The 26979-nt window shown below is 35.1% G+C and overlaps 1 protein-coding gene across 1 annotated transcript in view; it reads left to right on the top strand.

Annotated features, from left to right (window-relative positions):
• Window positions 1–21637, top strand: part of TMTC3 (transmembrane and tetratricopeptide repeat containing 3) — a 36684-nt gene extending 15047 nt beyond the window's left edge. The window contains exons 5-15 of the mRNA XM_008641110.2: window positions 109–208; window positions 907–1022; window positions 2612–2784; window positions 3638–3890; window positions 6750–6898; window positions 8732–8852; window positions 9467–9578; window positions 10299–10402; window positions 11583–11752; window positions 12558–12784; window positions 14278–21637. Of these exons, the coding sequence (XP_008639332.1) occupies window positions 109–208; window positions 907–1022; window positions 2612–2784; window positions 3638–3890; window positions 6750–6898; window positions 8732–8852; window positions 9467–9578; window positions 10299–10402; window positions 11583–11752; window positions 12558–12784; window positions 14278–15092 (2340 nt within the window). The 3' untranslated portion in view covers window positions 15093–21637. The remainder of the gene's footprint in view (window positions 1–108; window positions 209–906; window positions 1023–2611; window positions 2785–3637; window positions 3891–6749; window positions 6899–8731; window positions 8853–9466; window positions 9579–10298; window positions 10403–11582; window positions 11753–12557; window positions 12785–14277) is intronic.
• Window positions 21638–26979: the final 5342 nt, after the last annotated feature.

Here is a 26979-nt window from a genome sequence, read left to right as displayed (position 1 = left end):
TAGCGTACTTAGATTACTAATAATATCTCAACAAGTGCTATCTTAAAATGTCAAATAATAATAAATATTTCATAATAATTAAGGTTTTTTTTTTCTTTTATTTTTCAGGTGACTGGAGTTGTGGGCAGAGCAGAGCTTTTATCATCTATTTTTTTCCTAGCTGCTTTTTTGTCATACACAAAGTCTAAAGGGCCAGATAATACCATAGGTAAATGATTGGCAAAGAGAGATATAATTAAATTCCTTTATCACTGATAAAAATGCTCTTAAAACTGTAATAGAGGTGTACTAGTTATTCAGCAAGTGTGTTCCAAAACCCCTTGAGCCCCAAGATACCCATGTAATACTACATTCCATTATATAAATTGCATTTTTTTTCCCCAAGACTTAAGCATTTCTTAATTAGCTTTATAACACCTACTGCAGGGGATTCCTGCACTGACTTTTATTATTGCAATTTAAGTGGAAGTGTGCTGTGGTGCCTCAGCTGTTCAGTCACAAGTAAGCTGCAAAGTTTCAGTGAAGATGAAGGAGGCTTGCCTCTTTGCCAGATTGACATAGTGAAAAGTTATGACTCCCTATAAAGTATTCCATTTGAAAAAGTGCTTTGGTGATTTAGGAAATACTGAGATATTTTGTTTTACTTACTATAAACTAGTCTTCTACCCTTCATTTAGTTCTTTTGATTTAAGGGAGGCAGTTCTAACATTGATGCTTGTGTATTATTTTCTGTAGAGGAAAACTGGTCATCTTTCATAAGAAATTACATACTAAACAAGTTTACAGAACGTAGCATATTCAAACATGAATAGCCAAAGTCTTCACTTTTTAGGTTAATTTACTTGATTAAATGTTTGTGTTTTTTGTAAGACAGAACACTTTCAATAATGTCTTCTTTATTTGCAGTGTGGACTCCAATTGCAGTGACTGTGTTTCTAGTAGCTGTTGCAACACTATGTAAAGAACAAGGAATAACAGTGGTGGGGATATGCTGTGTGTATGAAGTATTTATTGCTCAAGGGGTAAGCTGTTGAAAAATAAAGTGAATTTCTGTTATGAGACATTAAGTACTTTAAAGCATCGTATTTCAGCAGTGATCTTTCTCAGTTCAGGTTAGCTCAATAGTTCTGTTACATTTTTCAGATTTTTTTGAGTCAGTTCATGTTTGACATAAATGGTTCATGTTGAGGGACTCAAATGACATCCAGGCTGTCCTTTACATGCCATACAGAGATGTTAGCAAATATACTCAGTAAGGACTTGACAGGTCTTAATGGAAGCCTACAGTTTTGGTTCACTGAGATTTGCAAATCCTAACATGTTAACAGTCTTGATTAAAGTATGAGGTGTATAAAGGTGAGGGATTATTTGGTTTTAATCCCTGTAGTAAAAGTAGAGAATATATCATATACAAATGCATTTCATCATTTTCTATTGAGTAACCAGACATTTTGGAGTAGTTCTATTTGAATAAGTAATATGCTTAAGAAATTTGTTGTTCTAAGAATACCATTCTCTGATAGATTTCATTTTAAGCATTGATAAGCCTTTAAATTAATAGTGACTTTTCCTTAAAGAAACTAGATGTTCCTGCAATTAAATAATTCTTAGGTTTTTAATAATCAAAATAAATGCAATTAAAAATGTATCATTGCATATTTTAAGAAAATTTTCAAGTTATTATTCCTTAATTACTTGCAGGAATATTTTGCAAAAAATGCACCAATAAAAGCCAAAAGATTGTCTATCCTGGGGATACATAACCAAGGCCAAAATAACAAAATCACATAGATGTCTTTGTAACTATTGCCTTTGCAGGTCTAGTGAATAAACATAGAATTTTCAAGCTGCATTTTTAAGGAAATCACCAGTACGTGACTTGCTTTCAGCCCACTCTTCCTTTCTTTTAGTAACTTTTTGATCTGATCTTCAATTTCATTAAAGTTTAACAAGATTGTGTGAGTCAATTGAGTAGAAAAGATAAAATGCAAACTGAGGCTTCTTCTGAAAGCACAGGTGTCACATGAACTTAGAGTTTTACCGGTCCTCAAAAACCTTTCCATTTCTGTAGTTTAGCTAACCAGTGTGTTACAGAAAAGAAATTAGGTTATGTAATGGGAAACTGCACGATCATGATGTTCATGAGGCAAGGACTAATGACTTACTGCAGTAGAGGCATAAAATAGAAAGCCAGGGCTAATCAGGAAGCAAATAGTATTTCTATCATTCGTAAGGAATTTTGTTTATAGGGCAAGTTTTCAGAGGGGCTGATAATTCTGAAAATAGTGATTTTTCTTCTTGAAAGTTTATTTCATGGCTATGATTCATTTGTTCAAGTCTCTGAAGATGGTAGAGTTTTTTGATCTGTCAGTGCAAAATAGACAGCTACAGGCATACAGGTTCAGCTGTGATAGTGTTAGCAAGAATACCTGAATAGTTTATTAGGATGGAGACCTTATTTTGGGGACTTGTCATGAAAGCACTAAGTAGCTGAACTAAGTAACTGTTGGGAGCAGACGTTTAGAGAAAGCCAAGGAAAAAAGAACTAGGTAGCTGTTTATCTAAGGGGAGTAATGAGTACTCTGATGATAAACAATTTTTTAATTTGCAGTACACCTTGCCAGCATTGTTGGACACAGCTGTACAGATTCTTCGAGGGAAGGGCAGTATTCCTTTCTCTATGCTCCAAACACTGTTGAAGCTCATAGTCCTAATGTTCAGTACGTTGCTGCTTGTAGTTGTCAGAGTCCAGATTATCCAGTCTCAGCTTCCAGTGTTTACAAGGTAATAGTAAAGTGTTTCTTATTTACAATTGTTTATAAATAAGATGTGGCTTAATGAAGTCAAATGAAATGGCCAAAAATATATGGATTTAAGTGTTACTCACTTATTTTAATATCGGTATTCAGTGTCTGTACAATATTGCATTTTTTGTGAAATTGCTATATGATACTATTCCAGCAAGTGTTGACTAAAATGTCCAAAATATTGAGGTATCTGAGCAGACAGCCATTTAAAAAAAATTTGCAGTTTATAGTTCATCTTAGTAATTCAGAAATTAAATGTCTTATTGCTTAAGTATTTTTTATTGTCTCTGTATTTGAACCTTAGCTGAACACTCCCAACCTCTTAAGTTTTTTCCTCTTCTACAAACAGAATATATTTTGTATTTTAGGTATGTACTATGTGGAAAACATGGTTGTCTTCAGATAGACTACTTGAAGATAAGTGTATATGAATGACATCAGAACTGACAAACTAATTTATCTTAAGTTTGAGCAATGTAGAAATACGAGAATCTAAAACTGTCCCTGAAAAAATGAGACAAACTATTGAAACTATTACAAACATGAGCAAGGACCACTTTAGGTCCCAGCTTTAGGTGTAAATCATTCTGTTTCTTCAAACTTATGTTGATTATATCCCAAAACAGTTTCGTAAACATGGAGGAGGCTCTGTGCCTCTCTACAATGTGTCATTGTGCATGGTTTCACACCTGACAAATGCAGGAAGATTAGGCTATTTTACATGTCTGTAAGTAGTAGTTCTAGCTATGACTCTAAAGTTTGCCACAAAGGGAATCAAGGCCATATCTTTCTTCATTAAAAGCTCCTTTTTCTCCTTTCTTTTGCTTTAGGTTTGATAACCCAGCTGCTGTTAGTCCATCCCCAGCAAGACAGCTGACTTTCAACTACCTCCTTCCTGTAAATGCTTGGCTTCTTCTCAATCCCTCAGAATTATGCTGTGACTGGACAATGGGAACTATTCCTCTTGTGGAGTCTTTGTTAGATGTTAGAAATGTTGCCACCCTTACCTTCTTTTGCTTTCTGGGATCTTTGATGGTCTTCAGTCTCCGGTACCCTGGGGATTCCTCCAAGACAGTATTGATGGTATGAATGATGCATTGGTTTTGTCCTTTTGTTAAGAGTAAGTGGCCCAGGTTGGTCACATGTGTAATCTATTGTGACCTAGAGAGCATCTCTATGTGCATCTAGACCTATGTGCATCTCCTTTTGGGCTAAAATGAACACATAAGGGGAAAATTGTCTAGCAACAAAACTGCTAAATTGCATTTCAGTATGTGATTCTGTCAGAGATGAGGATAAATATGCCTCTTGTTAGGTATTTGCAAACTGTATTGCAGCCTTTCTCAGATATTCGGAGCTCAACTGGCAAATGGGGGCTTTCAGTAGAATTTAAATGTGTTTCAAGGACCAGAATGCATTTTCATCCTGCAAGCTGTCTACCTTATTTAAATGTCAGTAGTCATGATGTGTATTTAGCAAGAGACTTGATTTTCTTTCTCATAGGTATGAAAGAAAGGACATATTTTTGCATTTAGGAAAAGGGTTTCCACTTTTTCTATTGTTTTGTTGTTCTTCTGTGAGTTGTTTTCATATTGTAATGAAAAACTAATTTTGTCAAACTGTAAGATCAGTTCCTGTCTGTCTATTCACTATTATGTATTATCTCAAAACTGAGATGGATTAACAGGAAAGAATATTTTGGAAGAAATGGAAAGGATCAAAGGAGCTAGCATTTTTGAAAAATAAAACAGTCATCAATTATTGATTCCATTGCAGATTTTTGCAAGGTTAATGGTAACCTGATACCATACTTTTTATTAATTCAGTGTGCAATTCTGTGTACAACAAACCTGCATGCATTTATCTTAGTCTGCTTCAGAAATAATGGGGGTTTTTCGTATGTTAATCAGCCAACAAAAGTTTCAGATGGGTGGGAATATTTATGCATAACCTAAGGTGTAAGTAGTTCTTTGCTAAGCAGCTGACAAATTTTGATTCACTTCTAAAAGACCTAGCATTATAGTTCTGACTCATATGGGTTTTCTTGTCTTGTCACTGGAGCAAGGCAATATATTTCACTAGAAAATCAGTGAAAATGATATCTAGTATTGCTGATGAAATCTCTTGTCCTGAGTTTGGAAACTGTGTATGAAGAGAAGAACTTTAGATAGCTTATTAATATGATAAATATGCAAGGTGACATGCTTGGAAAATAAGTTTCACAGCACTTCGAATATGCAAAGGAGTAGTTTGATTTTCCTCCTTATATAAGCTGAGGCATAAGTTTTTCTCCAGTGCACTGTTAGCAGTAGAAATGTGTGTGGGGAGTGGTTCACTTTTTTTATAGGTCAGCTCTTGAATTTTAAGGCTGTTTATTTCCCTGCCTTTATGTTTATTCCCTACCTGGTGAAGCTTACATAGGAAAGGGTTAGTAGGTTTGTCAGCATGTGTTGGTGTTAGTTAGTTTTTGTTTGACGGTGGTATTTTTACATGTGTTTTTAATATTCCAAGTGCCTTTTATAGGAAGGGTTTTCTGAGATCATTCACTCCAACATGCAAGCCTCAATGTCACCTGACAGTATAATCCTGGTTTAATGCAAGTTGTTTTCCTTCAATCTGTACCTATGTTGTATACGTAACTTTCAATATGATGCTGATTTTCTTCAGACTTAATATCGAAGTGCCTGGAAGCTAACTTCTTAGGAAATGGGAGTGCAATATTTTATATTAAATATTAATTGTTATGTACTACAGAATGAAACAATATGGTAGGCCAAAGCCTATTGCTGCAATCCAGTAAGCCATTAATATCCTCAAGTAATCAATGTATTCTGTATATTGTGAGGCTCAGTTGTGTTTTTGTCTTCGTAGAGCTAAATGAAGTGCTATGGATCAGCAGCTGAGCTGTGTTAATGATCCATGTGCATATTCTTGAAATATCCTTGAAATATGCAAGAAAATCTTAGTTGAAGTTTTAAATCAGTGTTGTATTTTTATGTGTGTAATCCTAGGTTGATTTTCAAACTGGATTATTTTACAGTTTTAGCATGGAAGAGGCAGTTAATGTCATGCTTAAATCTAGACAGCCAGTTGTACTGAAAGTTTCTAGAAAATTCCTCTTTCTTCAAAGAAACATTCCATTTCTGTAGGTTTGCTTTTGTGGGCTTTTTTTTTTTTTTTGTAACTTGGAGGCCAGATATTTTGAAATAATTATTCATGTCTTTTCTGGAACCAGAGATTGGAAAGCCACTATTTAACAATCACCCAGGACTTAAGGCAAATGGTCACGTCCACTTTCTTTGCAGCAGATGGATTTCTTTGCCTTTTAATAAACACAGTTTTTGATAAGAAGTCTGTCCCTGACCTAAGAACTGCAATTGTGTGGTTCTTAAGTTCATTGTCGTTTCAGATACTTTGCGGTACTCTTAGCGCTCTGTCCAAACACTGATGTTTATTCAGTGACTGATTCTGATTTTTGTTATTCACATTTTTTACAGAAACTCAAACCAGATTCTATTGTACTGTAAAAATAGCTGTTTTGTGCCTCAAATAAGCTGATATAAATTTTTAATTATTAGATAATGTCCAAGGTTCTTACACTGTCTTGTTTCTTTATCTGGACCTCTTACTAAAACACTGTTTTGAATTTAATTAATCCTTTGATCCTATTGATTTGTCCTCTTTCTGTAGTACAGAAATGCAAACAGACTTGCAAGCCCTTAAGTAAGGAATAGAGTCATTTGCAGGTTACTACTTGCCATATTCAGAGCGGTCTCAATGTAAAACAGATCTGAGTATTAAAAAAAAAAAAAGGCAAGAACAAATATCTACTATGTATGTCTGGTTTTATGGGATTCTTTTTGTAATTTGTAAATTGTTTCTTGGATACAATTTATCACTACCTAATCTTGATTACTAATGTTACTTGTATTTCTTTTCTAGGCACTCTGCTTAATAGTGTTACCATTCATTCCTGCGTCAAACCTGTTTTTTCCTGTTGGATTCGTAGTAGCAGAACGAGTGTTGTATGTTCCTAGCATGGGATTCTGCATTTTAGTAGCACATGGATGGAAGAAATTATCAACTAAAAGGTAAATAAATTCATACTGATAAAAACCCCTAACAGGAAAGCTTGCATAACCATAAATATGGTTATCTTCTATGAAAATAAGAGTAAGTCAGACTGGTTTAACTTTATTCAGAGTTGATTACTGACTGAAATTCATACAATGGATGTGTGTCAGCAAATTAAAGTTTCTGAAAATTTAATCAGTAACAGATTAAATTTTCAGAAATGACATACTACGAATGGGTATCAGAGCTGTTCAGTATTTGTTAAACTAAAAAATTCTTTGGTTAACAATTTCACCTTAAAAACTGTGCTCTAAAAGAACACACTTTTGTTTTGTGATATCTTCTACATTGATCTGGACATACCTCCCACTGATGTGGATGCTTTACCCTTCTTAGCCCAGTGGCATCCTGATGCCAGTTCAGACAAATGGGAAGGCAGCAATTTGCAGTCTATGTTGTCTGCTATTGTTAGAGATGAGGCCCTGCAGTAAAATTTACGCTAACTGGTGCTGCTGAAGCTGACAGCATCTGGATAATGAGAAATTAGTGATACCTTGTGGGAGTATGGAGAAAAAATTCTCACAAATCCCACTACGAGGCAATAAAAATAGAAGTGATGTGGAAGAAAGCAAGGAACCAGGAGAGGATGGCTGGGGAGAAAAATTAGGCACATAGTGTCATTTACTACAAAAATATTGGAAACCAGCTCTCTAAAATGAGAAAGAGAAGGCTCCTTGCTTTAGAAATATGTGGAAAGAAAAAACTTTCATATAAGCCTGATAGGCATAAAGATTACTGTATATGCCAGTTCTCATTGATTACTTTGATAGTGTTTTAGAATTACTCTCTTAATTTTACAGTTCCACTTCTTTAATATTTTAAAATCCAAGAATAGTAGTCAAAAGATGCATTTTTTATCTTAGAAGTGGAGAGGGTAAAAACCTTTCAGTTTTTAGTAAACCCCTGTGAAGTAGGTAGCAGAGTGAACAACTGTTCCATAAGTCAAGTGTAAGAAATAGCTGTTAATGGTGAACACCTGTATGTCCACTCAAGAATGAGATTTTTTTTAGAAACAAAATTACATTCATAATTGTAGGAAAGCTATAGAATGTTTGACATCTTTTTATAATTGAATTAGAATTCAGAAACCAAATGATCAGCATTTTAAAGTGTATGTTTTATATCTGTCCTGTTTAAACTCCAGAAAAATAAACTGCACAAAATGAAGATTATTCCTGACAAGCTTGTCACAGAGTGTGATATTTGCCACAGTTTGCTGCTCTAAAAACAAAATTGCTGGAAAGACACTAAACCTTTCTCCTATTTAGATATTACAGTAGCACTAGAATTACATCTGCCTGTGGAAGATGGGGTAGTCTGCACAGACCTCTCCATTTGGGTGTGTTCTACAGTGTGGGAAAGATTGATGATGTGTGCAGTAAAGAATATGTGTGGAGTTTTCTGGTATGAAACAAAAGTACGAGGTGATATTTAAGTTGCCTTTTGCATTTTGTAACATTTTGTGTAGTGTTTTGGAGAACCTCACTTTTGGCATCATATATTGTCTTAAATTACAGATAAGTCTTAAGAGAAGTATAATTTTTGTATACATGGTATACAAATTCTATTATGTGAATGGGCTTGTTCTTATTAAGGGAGTTGCATAGTCATAACAACAAAATCAGGTAAAAAACAAAACTAGTTTGAACATTATTTCCTTTCAAACTCTGGAGTGTGCTAGTCACAAATGTGGTCCTTTGTTTGCCTTTTAGCATATGAGATACTTATTCTAATAAAAATTAGAATTCTTGGTGTGCTTACAACAAGTCTTTGTTTGTTTTATTTAATAGCGTGCTAAGAAAAATTTCTTGGGTTTGTTTGGCTGCGGTGCTATTCACTCATGCCTTAAAAACACTGCACAGAAACTGGGATTGGGAGTCGGAGTACACTTTGTTTATGTCTGCTTTAAAGGTACTGTATTCTGTTTGGAAAGGATAATGGGAAGTTCCTGTTGCTGTTCTTAAAAAGCTGCAGGGGAACATGATAAAAATGGACAAAAATTATGCTTGTTTTGGCACATTAATTTCTATATTGACAATATTGGCATCTAATTAGTTACTTCTGGGAATGCTTTAAAAGCAGTGTGATGCACACATAGAAATTCATGTGCACAGAATAGATGATAATTCTTCTTGTGTCAAAGCAGTTGAATTTATTCTCTTGTCTGGATGAAAGCAGGATATGTTTCAGTACAAAAATCTACAAAAAGTTTGATGCATAGGATAATTTCTTCTAAGTTCATATGGCATGATAAGACAGTTTGCAAAATATCCCATATCAGTTACATTGAATTTTAAGATGTTTGTTATTTCTATGGGTAAATAACTAAAACAGATTGATGTCGCACAACAAGGTCAATGTAATCATTCTGTATGTAGTGACTTTTTATTCTTTACGTATAGAAGCTTGATGAAATCTGTCATTTGCTGTACATTTTTATGTCTTAAGATATTGTTAAGAGAAAGTCAATTGTTAAGTAATTTCAGCTTAATAACCTATGCTTTTGTATCTTTTTCTGGTTTTAGGTAAATAAGAACAATGCAAAACTATGGAACAATGTGGGGCATGCATTAGAAAATGAAAAAAATTTTGAAAGAGCCCTGCAGTTTTTCATACAGGCCACACAAGTGCAACCAGGTAAAGCTTTGACTAGTTGCCATCTCTGCACTCCTGGTAGTTCAGTATACTTAGCTTACTTAACAGCTTCTCAATGGACTGTTTTGCTTCAACTGAACATCAGTGTCATACAGTAAGTTAATTGATCCAGGGTTTTTGGAAATAAACTAAAAAAGTCCTCCAGAAAAGGCTTCTATCTATAAAAAGCTGCAAATAGTTTTAAAACTATTCCTTGCATGACATTCTTTATGAATTAACTTAAACTGTGATTTCTTATGGAGTATAAATATTACTTCATTTTTTTGTTTAAAACTAAGGAAGCATGTAAGAAAATAAAAAAATCTAGATAATATCAAAATGCGCATTTAATCCATTTTACATATTGTTGCAAAAGAAGTTCTAGGTAGTACTGGACAGCCTTTCCTTTTAGAAGATTAATAAATAACCTTCAATTTATGTGCCTCTATTATAGCAAGAAACTAAAGATAGATGCATGGAAATATGATAGGACCTCAAACTTTTTACGGTTTCCCACGTAATTTTATAGTCCCTCTTTAGTTCATGGTTAAATTATTAGCTTCATAATTAAGATGAAAAATGATAGAATTACTTTGTTCTTTTGGTGATGGGGATGTTCTATCAGAGTACCTGTACTTCATGCTACTCTGAATGCAGAGGTGTTTAATTTCATGATACTCAGTGCATGGAAATAATTTAAATTTCATTCTTTTCTTTATTAAGATGATATTGGTGCCCACATGAATGTAGGAAGAACTTACAAGAACCTAAACAAAACTAAAGAAGCTGAAGAATCATATATGATTGCTAAATCATTGATGCCACAGGTAATTAGTAACTTTATTTTACCTACCACCACAGGACAGAACCTATATTCAAGATACAGTTTTTGTATTTTTCCTGTAGCTCTGTGTGGCTGTATAATTTAAAGTTTGTCAGTGTTCTTTTAAAACCTGTCTATGAACAAAATAGGCTGTATACAATAATGGCTGTTAAAAAAATGCTGACTTAGAACTCTGCTACAACTGTTTTAATTTACTTTTTATACTGCTGTGTTGTGTTTTGGGGTTTTTTTATGGAATTGAGGGTATAAAAGAAAGCAGCAGCCAAAACCTACAGTTTCTAGTCACAGTTGGTTTATTTTCAGTTACAGCTAATACATTGATGGTGACTGAGTTTCTGAGCCCTTCAGAGAAGGCTTAAATACAACATTGGAGGTTGGAGAAGATAGCCACAGCAGCAACAAAAAAATCCTTGCCTGAACATGCTTTTAACATGTGCTTTGTTACCTTTCCCATACATTAAGTTATATTTATACCTAGGAAATTTTACTTGTTCAAGCTCTTTAGAGAAAAAGAGAGTAGTATTTTGGAGAATGTATGAAGGTAATAAAAGCTGTGGTTAAAATGAGACTGGTAACAAAAATAAATGAGCAGCCCTTTGAGTAGAAGCATGGCTTCAAAAGTTTGCATTGTGAAACAGTATGAAGATTCTAAATGGATAAAGTATAAACATTACAGCAGTTGCAATGTCATAGCATTTTCATCTTTCCTGACTACTTTTCATTTGCTATATCAGTTGGCAAATCATTGGCTTACATTAGGCTGAAGGGTAATAAAAAAGGAATGAAAATGTATGACAGAATGTCAGTTTAGGCTTTAGGAAATACTTTTGTCTAAATGGAGAAAGTTTTTCAAGGTCTGGTTGGTTTCCAGTAGCTATCTAGATAAGCCAAATTAAGTAGTAGCAGAGCTTAATTAAGTAGTATCTTAAATATTGTACAAGTTACCTATGTTTTCATAGAAATAAAGAATAAAAAATATCCTGTTTATTTTCAGATATGATTTTTCTGGAAAAGAATTACTGTTCTTTGTCATTATCAAGAGCCTGCACACTAATGTCCAGTAGTACCTTAAACAAATGGGGCCAGAGTGAAAAGGAGTTCTGTACTGGTCATCTCTCATATTTTTGCTCATCTGTGTTTGGTACATGTATTGTCTTTGACAGATTATTCCAGGGAAAAAGTATGCAGCAAGAGTTGCTCCTAACCATCTAAATGTTTATATCAATCTCGCAAACTTAATTCGAGCAAACGAATCTCGCCTTGAAGAAGCGGATCAGTTATATCGACAAGCAATTAGTATGAGGCCAGATTTCAAGCAGGCTTACATCAGCAGGTATGTTTTCTAATTTTAGAGATACATATTCTTGAGTAAACATTTTTGTGCTTGCAGTACTCTGAACAGTATTTAGTTCGTACAGTTCAATTAGCTGCTGAAATGGTTTCATTTCCAAGTGAGAAGATGAAGATTTGGAACAATAATCAATTATTCATTACAAGTCCTGTTCTTTTAAATTCCTGCTTCAAATGGCATATCTCCATGTAGGTTCTGTATTCAAACATTGTATAGAAAGACACTTCCATTAGATTTCTTTATGAATCTCTAACTCAAATTTCTAATCTCTTAGTTTAGTCTTGAACTGAAAAGCTTTTGGTTAGTGAGAGTCATGGAGCTTTCTTTAAACTTTTTTGTTAAAGATGGTCCAGAAAATGCAAGTCTTAATTTAGTTGACATTAATTGCATTTTAGTTGAGCAATGTAGATGTGGGTATTGAGGCATCTGTCCAGTGTTTTGTTTGTTGTAATTCCCACTGGGACTTAGGGAGGTTCAAAGATGCCTGAACTATAGCTGTTGCAGTGTAATTACAGAGCCAAGTCAGGAACCCTTGATAACTTCTTTTTTTGTTCTTGTCCTACTTATGCATTTGTTGTGTATTTGTTGTGTACAGATTTTTGAGAGCTGAAAGCTTTATGTAAAAGAGGGTCTTGTATTGTTTTGTGCTTAAAACTAACAAAATTTAAAAAAAAACACTGTTAGATGACATCTACTGTCTGTAGGAAGGCAAACTTTCAAAAAACCTGTCAATTATTTTCATATGGGTAACAATAAAAGTTGAAGGTTAAATCTGGTTCTTCAACAGGGGAGAATTACTTCTAAAAATGAACAAACCTCTGAAAGCTAAGGAAGCTTACCTTAGAGCTCTAGAACTAGACAGAACCAATGCAGACCTGTGGTACAACTTGGCAATTGTTTACATTGAACTGAAAGATCCAGCAGAAGCCCTGAAAAATTTCAACCGAGCACTAGAACTCAACCCAACACATAAACTGGCGTTATTCAACTCAGCACTGCTAATGCAGGAATCTGGTATGTTTATTGTCCCTTTTATACATATTGTGTATTTGCATTTATAGGATCCATACTACTTAATTATTTTTTTATTAACTGTTTTGTTTTTGGAAAGGACATAGCATCGTCAAAAAATAAACTGTTTATTTATTATAGCTGTGTAATTTGTAGTGTATGGAATTTGTGCAAAGTGTATGTACAACCTTAGCTGATAGCATCTTTAATACAAGTGCTATTTTACAATATAGTATCTTACACGTATAAAGAATAGTGTTACACAAACATCTTCAAAACTATGCCTATATGATCTTTAAAGATAATATTTAGTAAAATATGTGTAATACCTGATTTGCATTTATAGTGATTGATTTAATTTTTGACTCAAAAATCCAGCTTAAGTCTCTGGTCTTATATCAAGCTCTAGAAATATGAATGTTTTCATAGGTTCCTCTGTCATGCTGCTAATTAGGATGAATTCAGTTGGATTTTCATGAGGGTTTTTTTTCATACGTATAGCTCTGTAGGTAAGGGTGAGCCCTTAGTGAATTAAGGCTGTTGGAAAGAGTATTTGGCAAGTGAACTGCTAAGATTTGTTTCTCTTTTGTTGAGATGGTAAACTGCCCCTAAGAAAGGTAAAACAGTTGATTGAAGCTGAAGACACTTGATAATTTTCCATCTCTTCTCACATTGTAAGTTAGTAGTTCAACACATGCTCTGTTCCTTGTCTGTAGAAGTACAAGCAGCTTCAAACAAGCAGAAACATTAACTATTTAGTATTCAGTTCCTCATGCTGGACAGTGCAACACTGTTTCAGGGGGTGAAAGAGGGCAGATGAAAGCAGCTCCCCTATCCTTAAGTAAGTCTGTGTCCGGAATTTGTTACTAAAATATGTTCACTGTATTATTCAGTAAAATAGCACAGATCACAAGCTCATCTAGATAATCCTGGTATTGGCAGATAAAATTGTTTTGCTAAATCTTTTTTAAACTTTGATGCAAATTAAAATATGGGGATTTTATTGTTTTGGTGTTCGACGGTATCTTAGTCTGGCTACAGTAGAAGTTACCTATCTCTGTTGAAACTTTTTCAGTCTATCTAAATGATATCTAAAATGAGATCTTCCACTCAAAGTTTGCCTCTGTAAGAACTGGTTTGTCAGAACTGACGTCTTCTCTGGATTCCATTTGCTCAACTGTGCATGATAATAACTACTTTTAAGCTTGTAGAGACATCTTTTGTATCTGTTATACAAAACCTAAATATCATTCAGTAGCTAATAGAGTAATGATGCTGACTCTGGCAACAAGTCAACTGTATGTAGTTTCATTCTATAAAGAAAATAAATATCATTGACTTTTGCTGTTACACAGCTATGATAAAAAGTAGCATTTTAAACCCTTTCCCTTTTACAGTTGCATTTCAATTTGTATAAAGATTAGCATTTTAAAAATCCTTCAGAATAAATACTTCAGGAAATACCTTGAGAATTAAATGCATTTTCTGTCATTTAGGTGATGCTCGACTTAGACCTGAAGCTAAACAAAGACTACTACATTATGTGAAAGAAGAACCACAGGATTCAAATGGGTACTTCAATTTGGGTATGCTAGCAATGGATGACAAAAAAGACATGGAAGCAGAGGCATGGATGAAGAAGGCCATAAGGTTACAGCCAAACTTCCGAAGTGCTTTGTTCAATTTGGCCCTGCTTTATTCTCAGACAGGAAAAGAATTGATGGCTTTGCCCGTCTTGGAAGACCTACTGAGATACTACCCTGATCATACCAAAGGTCTAATTTTGAAAGGAGATATCCTTATGAACCAAAAGAAGGATATTGTTGGAGCAAAAATGTGTTTTGAAAAAATTTTGGAACTGGATCCCAACAATGTACAAGGAAAACATAATCTTTGTGTGGTTTATTTTGAAGAAAGAGATTTAATAAAGGCAGAAAAATGTCTGGTTGAAACACTAGCACTGGCACCTCATGAAGAGTATATTCAGCGTCATCTAAACATAGTTAGAAGTAAAATTGCATCACTCAGTGCTATGGAACAGTCATCACTTCCATCAGATGGGAATGCAGCTACAGAAGCAAAAAAAAGTTCATTTCAGAATTTGAAAGAAGCAAAAAGTGAGAAGACAACCACCCAATCAACAGCTGATAACAAGAGCGAGCACTCAAAAAATAAGAAACCAACAGAGAAAAGCAGTGTGGACAAAGAGACTCCCAAAAAATCTACAAAAGAAATCAAAGACATTGAGAAAAAAAGAGTTGCTGCATTGAAAAGACTAGAAGAAATTGAACGTATATTAAATGGTGAATAGTCTTTACCATGTCACAAAAGAATAAGGGGAGAATACTATTTTTAGTTATTGTTTAATTTGTGAGCCAACTGGAAAGTGTTCTCAGTGCTTTGAAAATAGAAATAATGTTGACTGCATATCACTTATCAAGCAGCAAAAGGCATTACAATGCTGTATGTGAGAAAACCACAACTTTTAAATATGATGGAGGGATGGGTGGGAACTGAAGGATAAAAGGTTGAGAAAAATCTTCTGTGCAGAATCCTAAATAGTGAGAAACTAGCGCTCATAAAAATCGTTGGTAGTCAGGGATATTAATGCTACTTTCAAAGACTCAGTGGAAAAACTGAATGGTGAATTACTGGGATAAGCCAGACACTGTTTCTTTCCCCCAGCAAATCTGTATTGTCATTATCTACATTTCAGTTTACACATCAGCTGAAATTTTTCTAGACCTCTGCTATACAAGAAAAACAGTTTGCATTTGCATTATTTGTTTCCAGAACTTAACAAAGTCATCAAAATGCCACTGGATGTAGTATAGGGGGATGCAACTACACACTAAAATTTTCAGTTGCATTCTAAATATGGAATGATACTAACTTTTAGATGTTCTTTACTTACAATGCTAATGGTTTGTACTCTTTTACCTGGTAAGAAAATCTTCCGGTGCTCTTAAGATCTTTAGACTCTGCTTTTTATTTTTAAGGAAATGTGTGGGGTTTCTTCAACTGTCAATCATCTGGTTGTTCTTAAAAATTGTATTAAAAAGGGTGGTTTTGTCACTCCCTCCCCAGTTCATTGAATGCTGAGAAATGCACTTTGGTACAGTAACCAGTATGCTATGCAGTAGTCTTTGTTGACTTTATGTCAACGGCTGTGGATTGACTCCTTGGTGTAGTGAATTCTTCCTTGTTTATAGCAATCTGGTTTTACTATTTCTGTCATTGAAACAGTATTTCTATTCTCATTACTTTTTACAACACTAATATAAGCAATGTTTGCTCAAGGCAGTGCGATAATAATTAAGCCACTGAATTTAGTCGTGTTTAACACAAGGCAGTGTAGGTAGTATCCTTTCAAATACTAAGTTCTGTTGTTTTGATACTTTGTCTTGGGTGTGTGGTTTTTATTAAATATTTATTTTGACTACTAAAATATTCCCATTTACACTTTTTCACTAATGCATCATTTTAATTTCTTACAGGAAATGAAAATCTTTGCAATTTCAGTATTGCTTTTATCCTTGTGCAATGCATATATTTTTGTTTAAATATGCTACCAATTACCTAAACCTGATTTTTTCCTTAATTCTGAGAAAGAAAAGAAGTGTAAGAGCTGGGTTCAGTCATAATTTTCACTGATCATTAAATCTCTTACTCTTCATGTTTTGTCTTATTTCATTATGTGGAAGTATTCCTTAACAGCTCTGCCATTCAAGCTTAGTCCTTTCCGTACCTGCTCAACTTGCTGTCTTAGGCAGTAATCCAGCTGTAAGATGTAATAATTATCTCTGTGGGAGAGATCTTAAATAGGTAATGGGCTTCCTTGCACAGACCTTTTCTTTATTATGTTTCATTCTGAATGTTAGCACAACAATTGCTTACATGGTAATAACTTGGTGGGGAGGGGAAGTGTGTTTTAGAAAGCATGATTTACAAGCAGCTGACAGAACAAGTATGTGGTGTGCAGCTATTCTTCATAGAAAAAATATTTAAGTGCTACTTGCAGAGAAGTGCTCACAGGAATCTGTTGACCACACCTTGAAAATCACTTGTCTGTCAATAACTCAGATACTTGTACCTAAAATAGCTGGTATGTTGTCTTTTATAGAAACTTTAACTTGCATATTAAGTCTTCCTCCAAACCTTTGCTTTACAAAAGGATTAACCATTGTTCTGGGCAAGATGAAGGAACATTCATTTGAAAGTGGCAGGAACTAAGTAGTATGAAAAGGTACTTTCTGATAGAGAAGGTCAGGATTCTCCTCTCTTCTATATGAAGAGCTCTTTAATTGCCATTCCACACCATTTTTATTTGGTCTGTAAATTGAAGAGGCAAGTAAAGGTGCAGTCTTGATCTCTGCATCTGAGCCTCTGTAATGTCTTATCTTGACCATCCAAGCAGCTCTTCACGGACTACCAAGAACTGTTAGATTTATTGATGCTAAGAAGTGCCGTCTGGTTTAACTAAAATCATCAGACAAATGTAAACTGAAGGTTGCTGGATGTCTTTCAGTCTGTTCTATTCCCCTTTTGTCTCTCTTAAAGAAAATTTAGTAAAAAACAAGTATTTTGACTAACAAGTTCTATTTATCCTGTTAGGATGTGTCAGCCATTTTAAAATTAACCTTTAACAAGAAAAATGGTTTAGTAAATGGAAGTGACATAACGTGTGAAAAATTATCAAAATAGCATTTGCGTATAGGAAAACTATCAAAAAGAGAATAATTTTGGTTTTGTCTGCTTGCAGGTAGAACAAAATAATTGACAAGTATTTTCCCACTTCCAGTTCAACTTATCTTTTCTCTTCTTCCTGCCATCGTCATGTGCAAAACACATTAATATCCCCTTTCAGAATTCCCTAATTTCACTAACATGCAAGAACTAGGAATTTCTGTGAGTGGGACAGGCATACTAAAATAATTTTTAGCCCTCTAATCATACAGTGCAATTGCTGTGATTGCTGAAAAAATGTGAACAGATGTGTTATATCATCTTTGCATCCATACACAAAATTTTTTCCAGCTTACACATACAGCTGCAGAGTAAGCATTTTAAGTATGACATGTATTTGTGCATGTGATTTCAGTACAGTCTCATGCATTTGTCAGATTGTTCTTCAGATCTTTTGCAGGGGAGTATATGCATAGAGAGACTCATAAACATACAGATTAATTGGATATGCATGCATATAGTTGGAACACTTGGATACCTAGAGGTAGTGCAGTTGCAGAGGGACAACATGTGCAATTGTAGACTAAACTTAGAATATACAATCTTTTTGTCTGTTTTGCACAGAAACCTAGGATTTAATTGCAAGTATTCTTTATTTTCAAAGTATTCTTTGCATTACAACCAGTTAAAAACATGATCAGTCATATCTCATTTCTTTTTTTGTCTGTTGTTTCTTACCAGCTGGCAGTGAAGTAATCTAGTATTGTGAAGGTTAGGAAAATTTTCCTACAAGTAGGCATGTATGTAGAAAATGTTGGAAATTGGAGTGGAAAGGATTGAGTGGGACAGAAATCCCTTTCAGGGTGCAGTGCAGTTTGTACCTTGATTAGTCAACACTGAAAGTCAAGCTAGAGTGAACATACAGGAAGATTGCTGTGAAGGGAGGGCCTGGGAATAGGCAACCTCATGTTTACTGGCACCTCAGAGCAAAGCACTGTCCTGTGAGAAATACCAATATTCTGGGAGAGGAGTAAGCACTCAATAAGCAACAACTCCTGAAACATTATGGCACTGTGCATTTAGGTTGTCCAGCACATCTCAGCAGCTTTCTCTTTCTCACAGCTGTTGGGCAATCCAAGCCCAGGGGGCATTGAGGGCGACTCTTCAAGCAGCTACCACTTTGTTGTCAGAGGAGGCTTTTGCACAACCCAGCTGTGCCTTGTAGTTCACATACCTTTTTCAGGGTCATGGACCTTTGGGCTGAAAATGCAGGCATCTGTCCCTGAAGTTTCTAATGGAAACTCTATGAAGATCAAAGCAGTTCCAGGAAGTTTTTCAGCCATCCCAGTCTCTTGCAAACTTTGCATTGCACAGAAGCTCCAGGAAGGGTCCCAGTTTTGAGTGTACATGTCTGAGCTTTTCCTTGCAAATTCTATAAATCACTTCTGCCTGACACAATGTCTGGAACTGCAGCAGAACCTGCTGCTCCAGGAAAGTCCTGCCATGTAACCAAAACTATGCTTCAACTTTGAGCCTAAGAATCCTGCTTTGCTTAGAAACCTTGAGAATGGAAAGGCTGTAAGATACCTTCCATCCATCCTTTGCCTCACTTTCTCTGTGCAGTGTTTCAACTACAGCAAGAACCTGTCCTCCAGACCTCCAACATAGCTTATGAGAACATAACACATTCCTTCTTGAAATCAACATAGCTTAGGATGTTACATACATTACACTGCTACTTTTTGTTTTAAATAATCTTAGATTATGACATTATCTTAGAATATGACATTATTTTTATAGCACTGAGTGAACGGTAGTGTAGTTAATATTCTTAGAAAAACTTAAAAAACTGCTTTCTACGGTCTATTGCCTGTCTACAAACTAGTGGTTCTGCATGTGGGATGTGTGGCCCTTGCAAACAGCCAGAAGAAATCACATACGCATATCAACGAACAAAAGGCAACAATGACAAAACCAAACCAAAACAGGAAAAGAAAAAAACAACCAAACAAATCTGAGAACTTTATGCATAATTATCCTGGTTTGGGAACAAAATAATAAACTATGTAATTTTCCTGGGCTAGGAAATCATCCCAGAAAAACACATTTAACCTTCTCTCCACAGTCATAATTTAAAAGATTGCTGGAAAGAGAATTGGGCTTCATGAATACCATCTACTGTGAGCTAAGGAATTCTGTTTAGAATAAAATATTAGTATGTTATTACTCCAGCATAATGCAAACAACTGTTAGCTGCTACATCTTTACTGGTGTCAGAAAGAGGCTACCAAAAAAAAAAAGCTAGTAAAAAAATCCTTGTTCACCTTGTGTCTTCACCAGTGCTTACAGAACTGTAAATGTCTTTTGCTAAATATCCATACAGAGACACTATATTTACAGCAAATTTAGGGGTTATTTGCTTGCATGGGTGAGCTCAGTCTTTTGTGGTTACGGACAGAAACAAAGAAATGAAAAGCTTGGCTTGGTGGGGCGTTGCATGCAAGACTACACCTTGGCATTGTGGAAAAATGTATATATACTTACCAAAATTTTAGTTACTGATATATCACTGTAGCAGGCAAGTTGGTGTATTTGATACAGTTTTGGAGGGCGATCTAACATACAAGATTTATATGAGGCTATGAATAATGTGTCTCTTCTACACTGTAACTGTAGTGAATGTGAAGCTTTGAAGGATTCCACATAGAGTAGAAGAGAGCATTGGAATAAAGCACGTTCAGATACCCTACGCCTGTTTAGCATATATGTTTGTTCCTTACATGTAGTTATCAGGGTATTGTCTTTTTAAATAGGCATGGAAAGGTATTTTTAATTATATGAGTATTCATCTACACACAATGAGAGTAGGTGGAGGAGGAAAATACAACAATTACAGGATGTCTTACCAAAAGCAGAAGTCATAAATCTTGATTTTTAAAATACCGTCTAGAACATGCACTCACCTTGATTTCATTTGCAGTTGTTAACCCAGCCCTACACTTCAGTTGTGCGTGAGCATCATTTGAGCACGATCTGTAGCGCCAGCTCCCCAGTACTGAGAGGTGGAAGGAGATCATGACAATGGGAGCTGACAGAATGGGGGATTAGTTATCACTCCTCAGCCTCAAGCTGAATAATCAAGGTTTACTTGTTTGTTTGGGTGCACTGCTCGTTTCATCTGCAGGAATTATGGATGATTATCTCAGTTTGCAAGATACAGTGATTTCTCTGTTGATAAAAGAAGCTTAAAGGGAGTTTCTGAACACCCTTTCTACCCCTTGGACAGATTTTAAACAGATCTGGAATGCTGGGTTTCCTTCAACTCCATGCATGTACATTTATCAATTTTCCAGTATAAATAGCTGCAGACAAATAAATAGAATGGAAAGGTATGTGAAAGCTTAAATCTCATGAAACTCAAGTACTGGGCAAAACCATAAAAGAAGCTGCATTCTGTACTACTTCTTTAGTTAGTTTTCATGAAGTTACAGTATGATCTGTAATGCTGACTCTTATTTGTATAAGTCACACTGTATTTCTACCCTTACTTGGGTGAATATAGTCAAAGTTTTAGTACAAATATTTAGGTTTAAATTTACCTTTCCAAGGATAATCCTTCAGATTAGGACCTAATTTGCATGTTCAGGAAAAGCAAAAATAAGAAACAGAATTAAGTTTTGGAACTTTTTTCCCTCTGATCAATATACATGAAAAATTATATATTTGACCAAAACCCAGATGTACTGCATAAGGATAAAAGCACCACTGAAATTACAAAGATGCATGAAGATTTTTCAAAGATGTTCCAGTAATCTTCAGTGGTTTATCTTATACTAAACTGTACTTTCTTTCCATTCATTTCCTTTATATTTTGATTATTTTTACTGACTGTAAGACCTTTTCCCCTAAATAACAGCTTTTTTAAAAAATTTGAGTATAAAATTGACTGATGATCTTTCATCTTACAAACACAAAACATACTGTGACTGTAGAAAAAGAGAAAACCACATAAAACAGAAAGCAACTGAAAAGCAAGAAAGCGAGTAGGGAGGTTTATTTTAAAAATTAATAACAAAATAGCAAACACTGTTATCTTACGTTGTTTTGTGTCTGGGTGTCCTAAGAGCCTTCTGGCTTATGAGGAAATAAAGCAAACTTTTAACTCATCAATTACTGACAATCTCAACTTCAGAGTCTAAAAGCCATGTCATATGGCTGTTTTTACTACTATGCTGTTCCTTCTTCAGCTCTAGATAAACTTATATAAAGGGATTGGGGGTGAGACTGAATTTCAGTAGCACAGTCTCTGTATTATTTTTAATATCTTTAGGTTCTCTTTCCTTTGTTCTCTTGTCTTTGTTTTTGTGGCAGTGATACTTTCTCACACTGCCAGTGTTCCAGGACAGAGGGCTGGAAAGAGGAGCTAACTGAAGGATTAAAGTCTTTATATGTAACTGATAAGCATCTTCAGTGTTCCGCTCTTTGCTTTTGATTAAATACATGTGGATACGGTATATATGTATATAAATTGCATAAGTAAGTCTTTGCTAAAAAAGTGGAGCACAGTTATTTCAACATTCACTATGAAAAGTGCTCATTTTGCTTTATTATTCAAAACTTTGGAACAGCAATGCAGAAAAATGCCTACGGGGACCGATGACCAAGTAACTGCTGCAGGTCATTACTCATTGAGAGGCAGCTGCATAAGTCACACAAATGATCAGCTAAGAGTAGAGACTTACATAAATAAATCAGTATAGTTGTATAATACATAGAGCATAACACCGTATGACTGATTTTTGCTGTTGTGTATCGTGATTAGATTTCTTTTACTCGTGATCTGGCAGGGTGTTGAGAAGGTGGGAGTTTTCTGCTTCCAGGGACTACAGCTGTTCAAACTGTTGTTATCTGCTGTTCATTATCACTTCAGAGGTGAAGGCTGCTATCTTTGTCTTGACCTCTTGGTAAGTATCTCGTTAAAACATGAAGCAGAGGGTTCATTCAAGAGGCTAAACTAGAACACGATTTCCGGAAGATCGTGATTGTATCAATCTACAGATGAGGACAAAATTAGCTAGAATTGTTCTGTATTTCTGTCCTGCATGCAGCTATTTACAGAATGTTTTCTGCCTAGTCCTGGTAGCAATTCTGGTGTACCTTAGGCCAGTAACTACAAATCTTAAGCAACAATCCAACCCATGTTCTCCATGTGACAGGATACATTGCAGTGCTCTAAATAACACCACTGGAAGATGTGGCCTCTGACCTGAGAAGCTTATCATCATGGAAGAACGTGATGATCTAAACTAGGAAATAAATAAAAATGGCATTTTTATTATATATTTGGGACTAGCAAAATAGTGTCTACAGTTTTACAAAGCTGCTTAATTCCACTGAAATATGACAGTCATGATACTGTTTGGTAACCTTCCTCCAAGCCTGCGATTTTCTTCTTAAGAATTTACTGCTTTTCTGCAGCCGCATAATTAAAGAAAAAATACTAATTTGCTTTTAAATGTTACTGTCAAATCCCATATCAAAATTTTTTAGTTTTAATTCAACATAGATCCTGAAGCACATGTACATAGATTTGCACCAATAGAGAAACTGCTGTGAAGACCATGTTTGGAATATTGTAGGTACAACATGACTGGAAAGGCTTGAGGGGAATACTAAAAGATAAAAAAGATTTTTTACCACAAAGGTACCACGAGTGAGTCAAGACATGTTTACTCCACAGATTACTGGATGCTTGAGTATACACTAGATCAGTATCGCTTCCAACTTGCTTTACGCTTTTTCTGAGCATTCACTTTCAGATACTGAAAGATTGATTGCACAGACTGTGATTTCATTTGGTGTGGCTGCTCTGAGAAGGGATTCTGCAGTGTACCCAAGGGGGCCAGGGGCTGTAGCATATGATGTGCGAAGAGAGGCTGAAGCAGCTGGTTCATTTTTGCCTGAAGAGACGGGACTAGAGGGGCTTCTTACTGCCATCTTCAACTCTGGGAAGGTATTTGCACAGAAACAAATAATGCAAAAGGTAATGAACACAACCTGCAGCAAGGGAAGTTCTAAATAAATGCAAGAAAATAATTGTCCTCAGCATTCCCATATGCAGGTGATCCTGCTGTTCAGTGGTTCATCACCCACTTGGCATATTGCCTGCTTCAAGCTCTTCAGAAGTCACGGCCTGGTGAGGACAGGACTGTACTGGCCAACCACTTCAGCAGAGCCAGAGTGAGACATTTTTTATGATAGGTGCCACTGGGGCTAACTCCAGGCAGATGTGTTAGAATTCAAAAATGTTCAGAAAAGGATAACAGCAACTAAATTAATGCAGAGATATCACAAAGTTACTTATGCAAGGATTTTCCAGGGAAGAATCACAGAACTTACAGTAAAGGTGAACAGGAAGTGACATTTCTTTATTTCTCTTAACACCAGGCTGAATGACTTAAGTGGATGAAAATTTTGTTGTTAAAAATAATATCTTCACAGAACACATAATTAAATTTTGTTGTTCATTGCAAGGTGTTAGGGTTGCTGAGGTATAAAAGATCACAAGAAGCAAATAGCTACATTCATGAAAGTGGAGATCTGTGAAATGCCATGCAACTTTTGATTTAGGAAGGTATTTGTGTGCAAACTCCCAAAACCTCATAGGACATACCAAGAGAAGAATCTACCATGCACGGTTCCAAAACTTGTTTCTAAACTCTTCCCTAACCATTTGGCAGTAGAAACAGTCAGAGACTCCATAGCAAGCTAAATGGACTTTTGGTCTGACCCATGCCATAAAAAATACTATTCTTAATTTTAAAACCATTAGAGAAAAAAAGTAGAAAGGTTTTGCTTGGAGTAACTTAGAATAAACAATTATCTATTGCAACCCAGCTTTGACTATATAAATATAAATGAAGATCTTGTCGGTAATGTTTTTGGACGGAGGAATGTGTGGGGAACTTCAGCTTTGCAGGAATGTGTGGGGAACTTCAGCTTTGCAGATACAGACTGGGGAAAAATGTCAAGGATATGGTAAGATCTGGGTATTTGTATGCATACTGACCAGCCAGTGTTTAGTTAGATAGGTTGAGAACCTGCAGAAAGTAGCACTATTTAAAATGAGTTTTGATAAAGAGTGGAGTATTTACAAGGTTATGGCTGTAAAAAACCCAGCATACCAAAACCAGGCTTTCATGGGGAAAAAAAAAAAATTATTTAATATTAAATGGAATTAAAAGGCTGTAATCCATGTCTGGTTCTGCAAAAGGGAGATTTTATGTACAGATATACTAAAACAGTTCAATGGACTACAGAAAAAGATGGAAGTAAAATACCATAAAGTTCTTACTCTATGTAAGTTGAGATGCTATTTTCTAGTTGATTTCTCACACAAATAAAACACTTGATACAGTATTTCTGAAATTCAGTGCAGGAGAAACTAATAGTTAAACTACAAATGACAAGAATTAATGGAATTATTGGAGAATGGATAAAAGCTTTCCGATGGGAAAAGAGCAACAGAGAGTTCTGCAATATCTGGTGGCACAGTAGTTACTAGCGATGTTCCTAAAATAACTTGGCACTGAGCTTCTTTAATAATGTCAGTCATGACTGTGGTAGAAATACTGTAAAAATACTGATTGTATTTATTGACAATACAAATATGTAAGCATTGTCAATGCAGGGTAGGGTATTGTATAAAAATTGCTTATTTCAACTGGATTAGTAGAAATCTGATTAAATTCAATAGTAGATAATACAAAGTGATGCACCCTTCCCCTATATGGTGGGTCATCACAATCCTGGTTAAAAGCTAGAATTTAGCAAAGAAATAAGGTGGAAACGTACTTGGCTGTCCTACATAACAGCAGGATTGCAAATTAGTGAAATCATTTAGCCAGAAAATGATATGACTCTGTTGAAAAGGCAACTCCAGTAGAAATAAAGACACTGGTGATGCTTATCTGGAATACACGCTTAATTTTGATTGCCTATTTGCAGGATCAATAAATTAAAACAATTACACAAAATCTCCACTGGATGGATAAGTAAAGCAGGAGGGTTGTCTTCTGCAAAGGGCCAGAGTTTGTTATCTGAGGCTAAACAAGTCAAAAGGGCATGTCTTTGTTGCGATATTCAGGAGGAGGGTTAAAACTGGAAGAAATATTGCCATTTAGGCTGAAAGCCAATGTTTGTACGAGAACAAAAAGGGAGAAAACAATTATAAATACACTCAAGCTGGAAATGAGGCAAAAGGCCCGGTCTACTGGAACAATATATTTTGGAACTGTCTTTGAAGGAGAATGGTGAGGGGAGGAAAAAAGTTATTTTAAGCTAAGGCTATGACCGGTTTTGAAAGTGAATGCATTAAATGCTACCTGTAATAATAAATAACTAAATTTTGTGATCCAGGAAGTTTATTCTAATTTTGTGCTTCCTTAAAGCACTCTAAGCTAAGAAATTGTAGGAATTTACATCCCATCCCCTGTTTATTTTAGAGCATATGTTTGAACTGGAGGTACTCTTGTGAAAGCAACAATGCCTGTTGCAAACTGATGTATTTCACATGTGAAGTCGTTCTGCACAGAACAATACAGAAATAGATCACATTAAATGTCCTGCTTTCAGTGCTTATAATTTTACTGAAATCTTAATGGAGCAGTGAAAAGTTGTCCAAACTTGTATGTTTATTTTCTTCCTGAATTATTTTGCCATCTTACTCCTTTGTACTGAGAAGCTCCCACTATAGGTTAAATAAGTGAGCTTTTAAAGAGCCAACTCAATGATGTTAAGAAAAATCCCTTGATGTTCAAGTCCTACATTGTGTGTGCCAAGTTACTGGTGCAGTTCATGGGGTAGTACATGAAGTTAACTGAAAGTTTGCAGTAGAATTCAGTTTTTCTGAAGATGCAAATAATTGCCTTTTTATATGTATTGGAGATGGTAGTGAAAGTCTTAAAAAATATTGGAGTGAATCAGTGCTGGGAAGGTAGAGAAGAATACGCAGTTCTCTGCCTTCCTTTGTTTTTCTTCCATGCCCGCTACCTGGTAGGACAGTTTGCTGCAAAAATTTATATAATTAAAATTATTTATTCTAATTAATAATAATAATATGAAAATCTGGTTGTAAATTTAAAAAATTAATTGAAAATATACTATTAGTACCAGACTATATTCTTGGTTTTTTATATAATATATAATTCTGACTTTGTATATATATGAAAAGTAAGTTGTAGGCACAGAATTGTTTCCCCAAAACATTTTAACTAGTTAAGGTAATAAAGAATTACAATGCAATAGTAGACCTTACTATATTCTTTTATTCAGGAAATATGGGGAAAAAATGGTTGCTGAAGTAATTTGTTAAATTTCAAAGCCAAAAAAAAAAAAAACCAGAGGAAGAAAAAGAGCAGTGGAAACAAGTCTAAGTTCAGAAGTCAGGAATGACAATACCAAAGAACATAGAGAATGTATCCTTAAATATAAAATATTGTGCCTAATTTAAG

Source organism: Corvus brachyrhynchos, unplaced genomic scaffold (genome assembly GCF_000691975.1).
Source record: "Corvus brachyrhynchos isolate BGI_N302 unplaced genomic scaffold, ASM69197v1 scaffold9, whole genome shotgun sequence".
Lineage (NCBI taxonomy): Eukaryota > Metazoa > Chordata > Aves > Passeriformes > Corvidae > Corvus > Corvus brachyrhynchos.
This window is presented reverse-complemented; position numbering and strand designations above follow the sequence as displayed.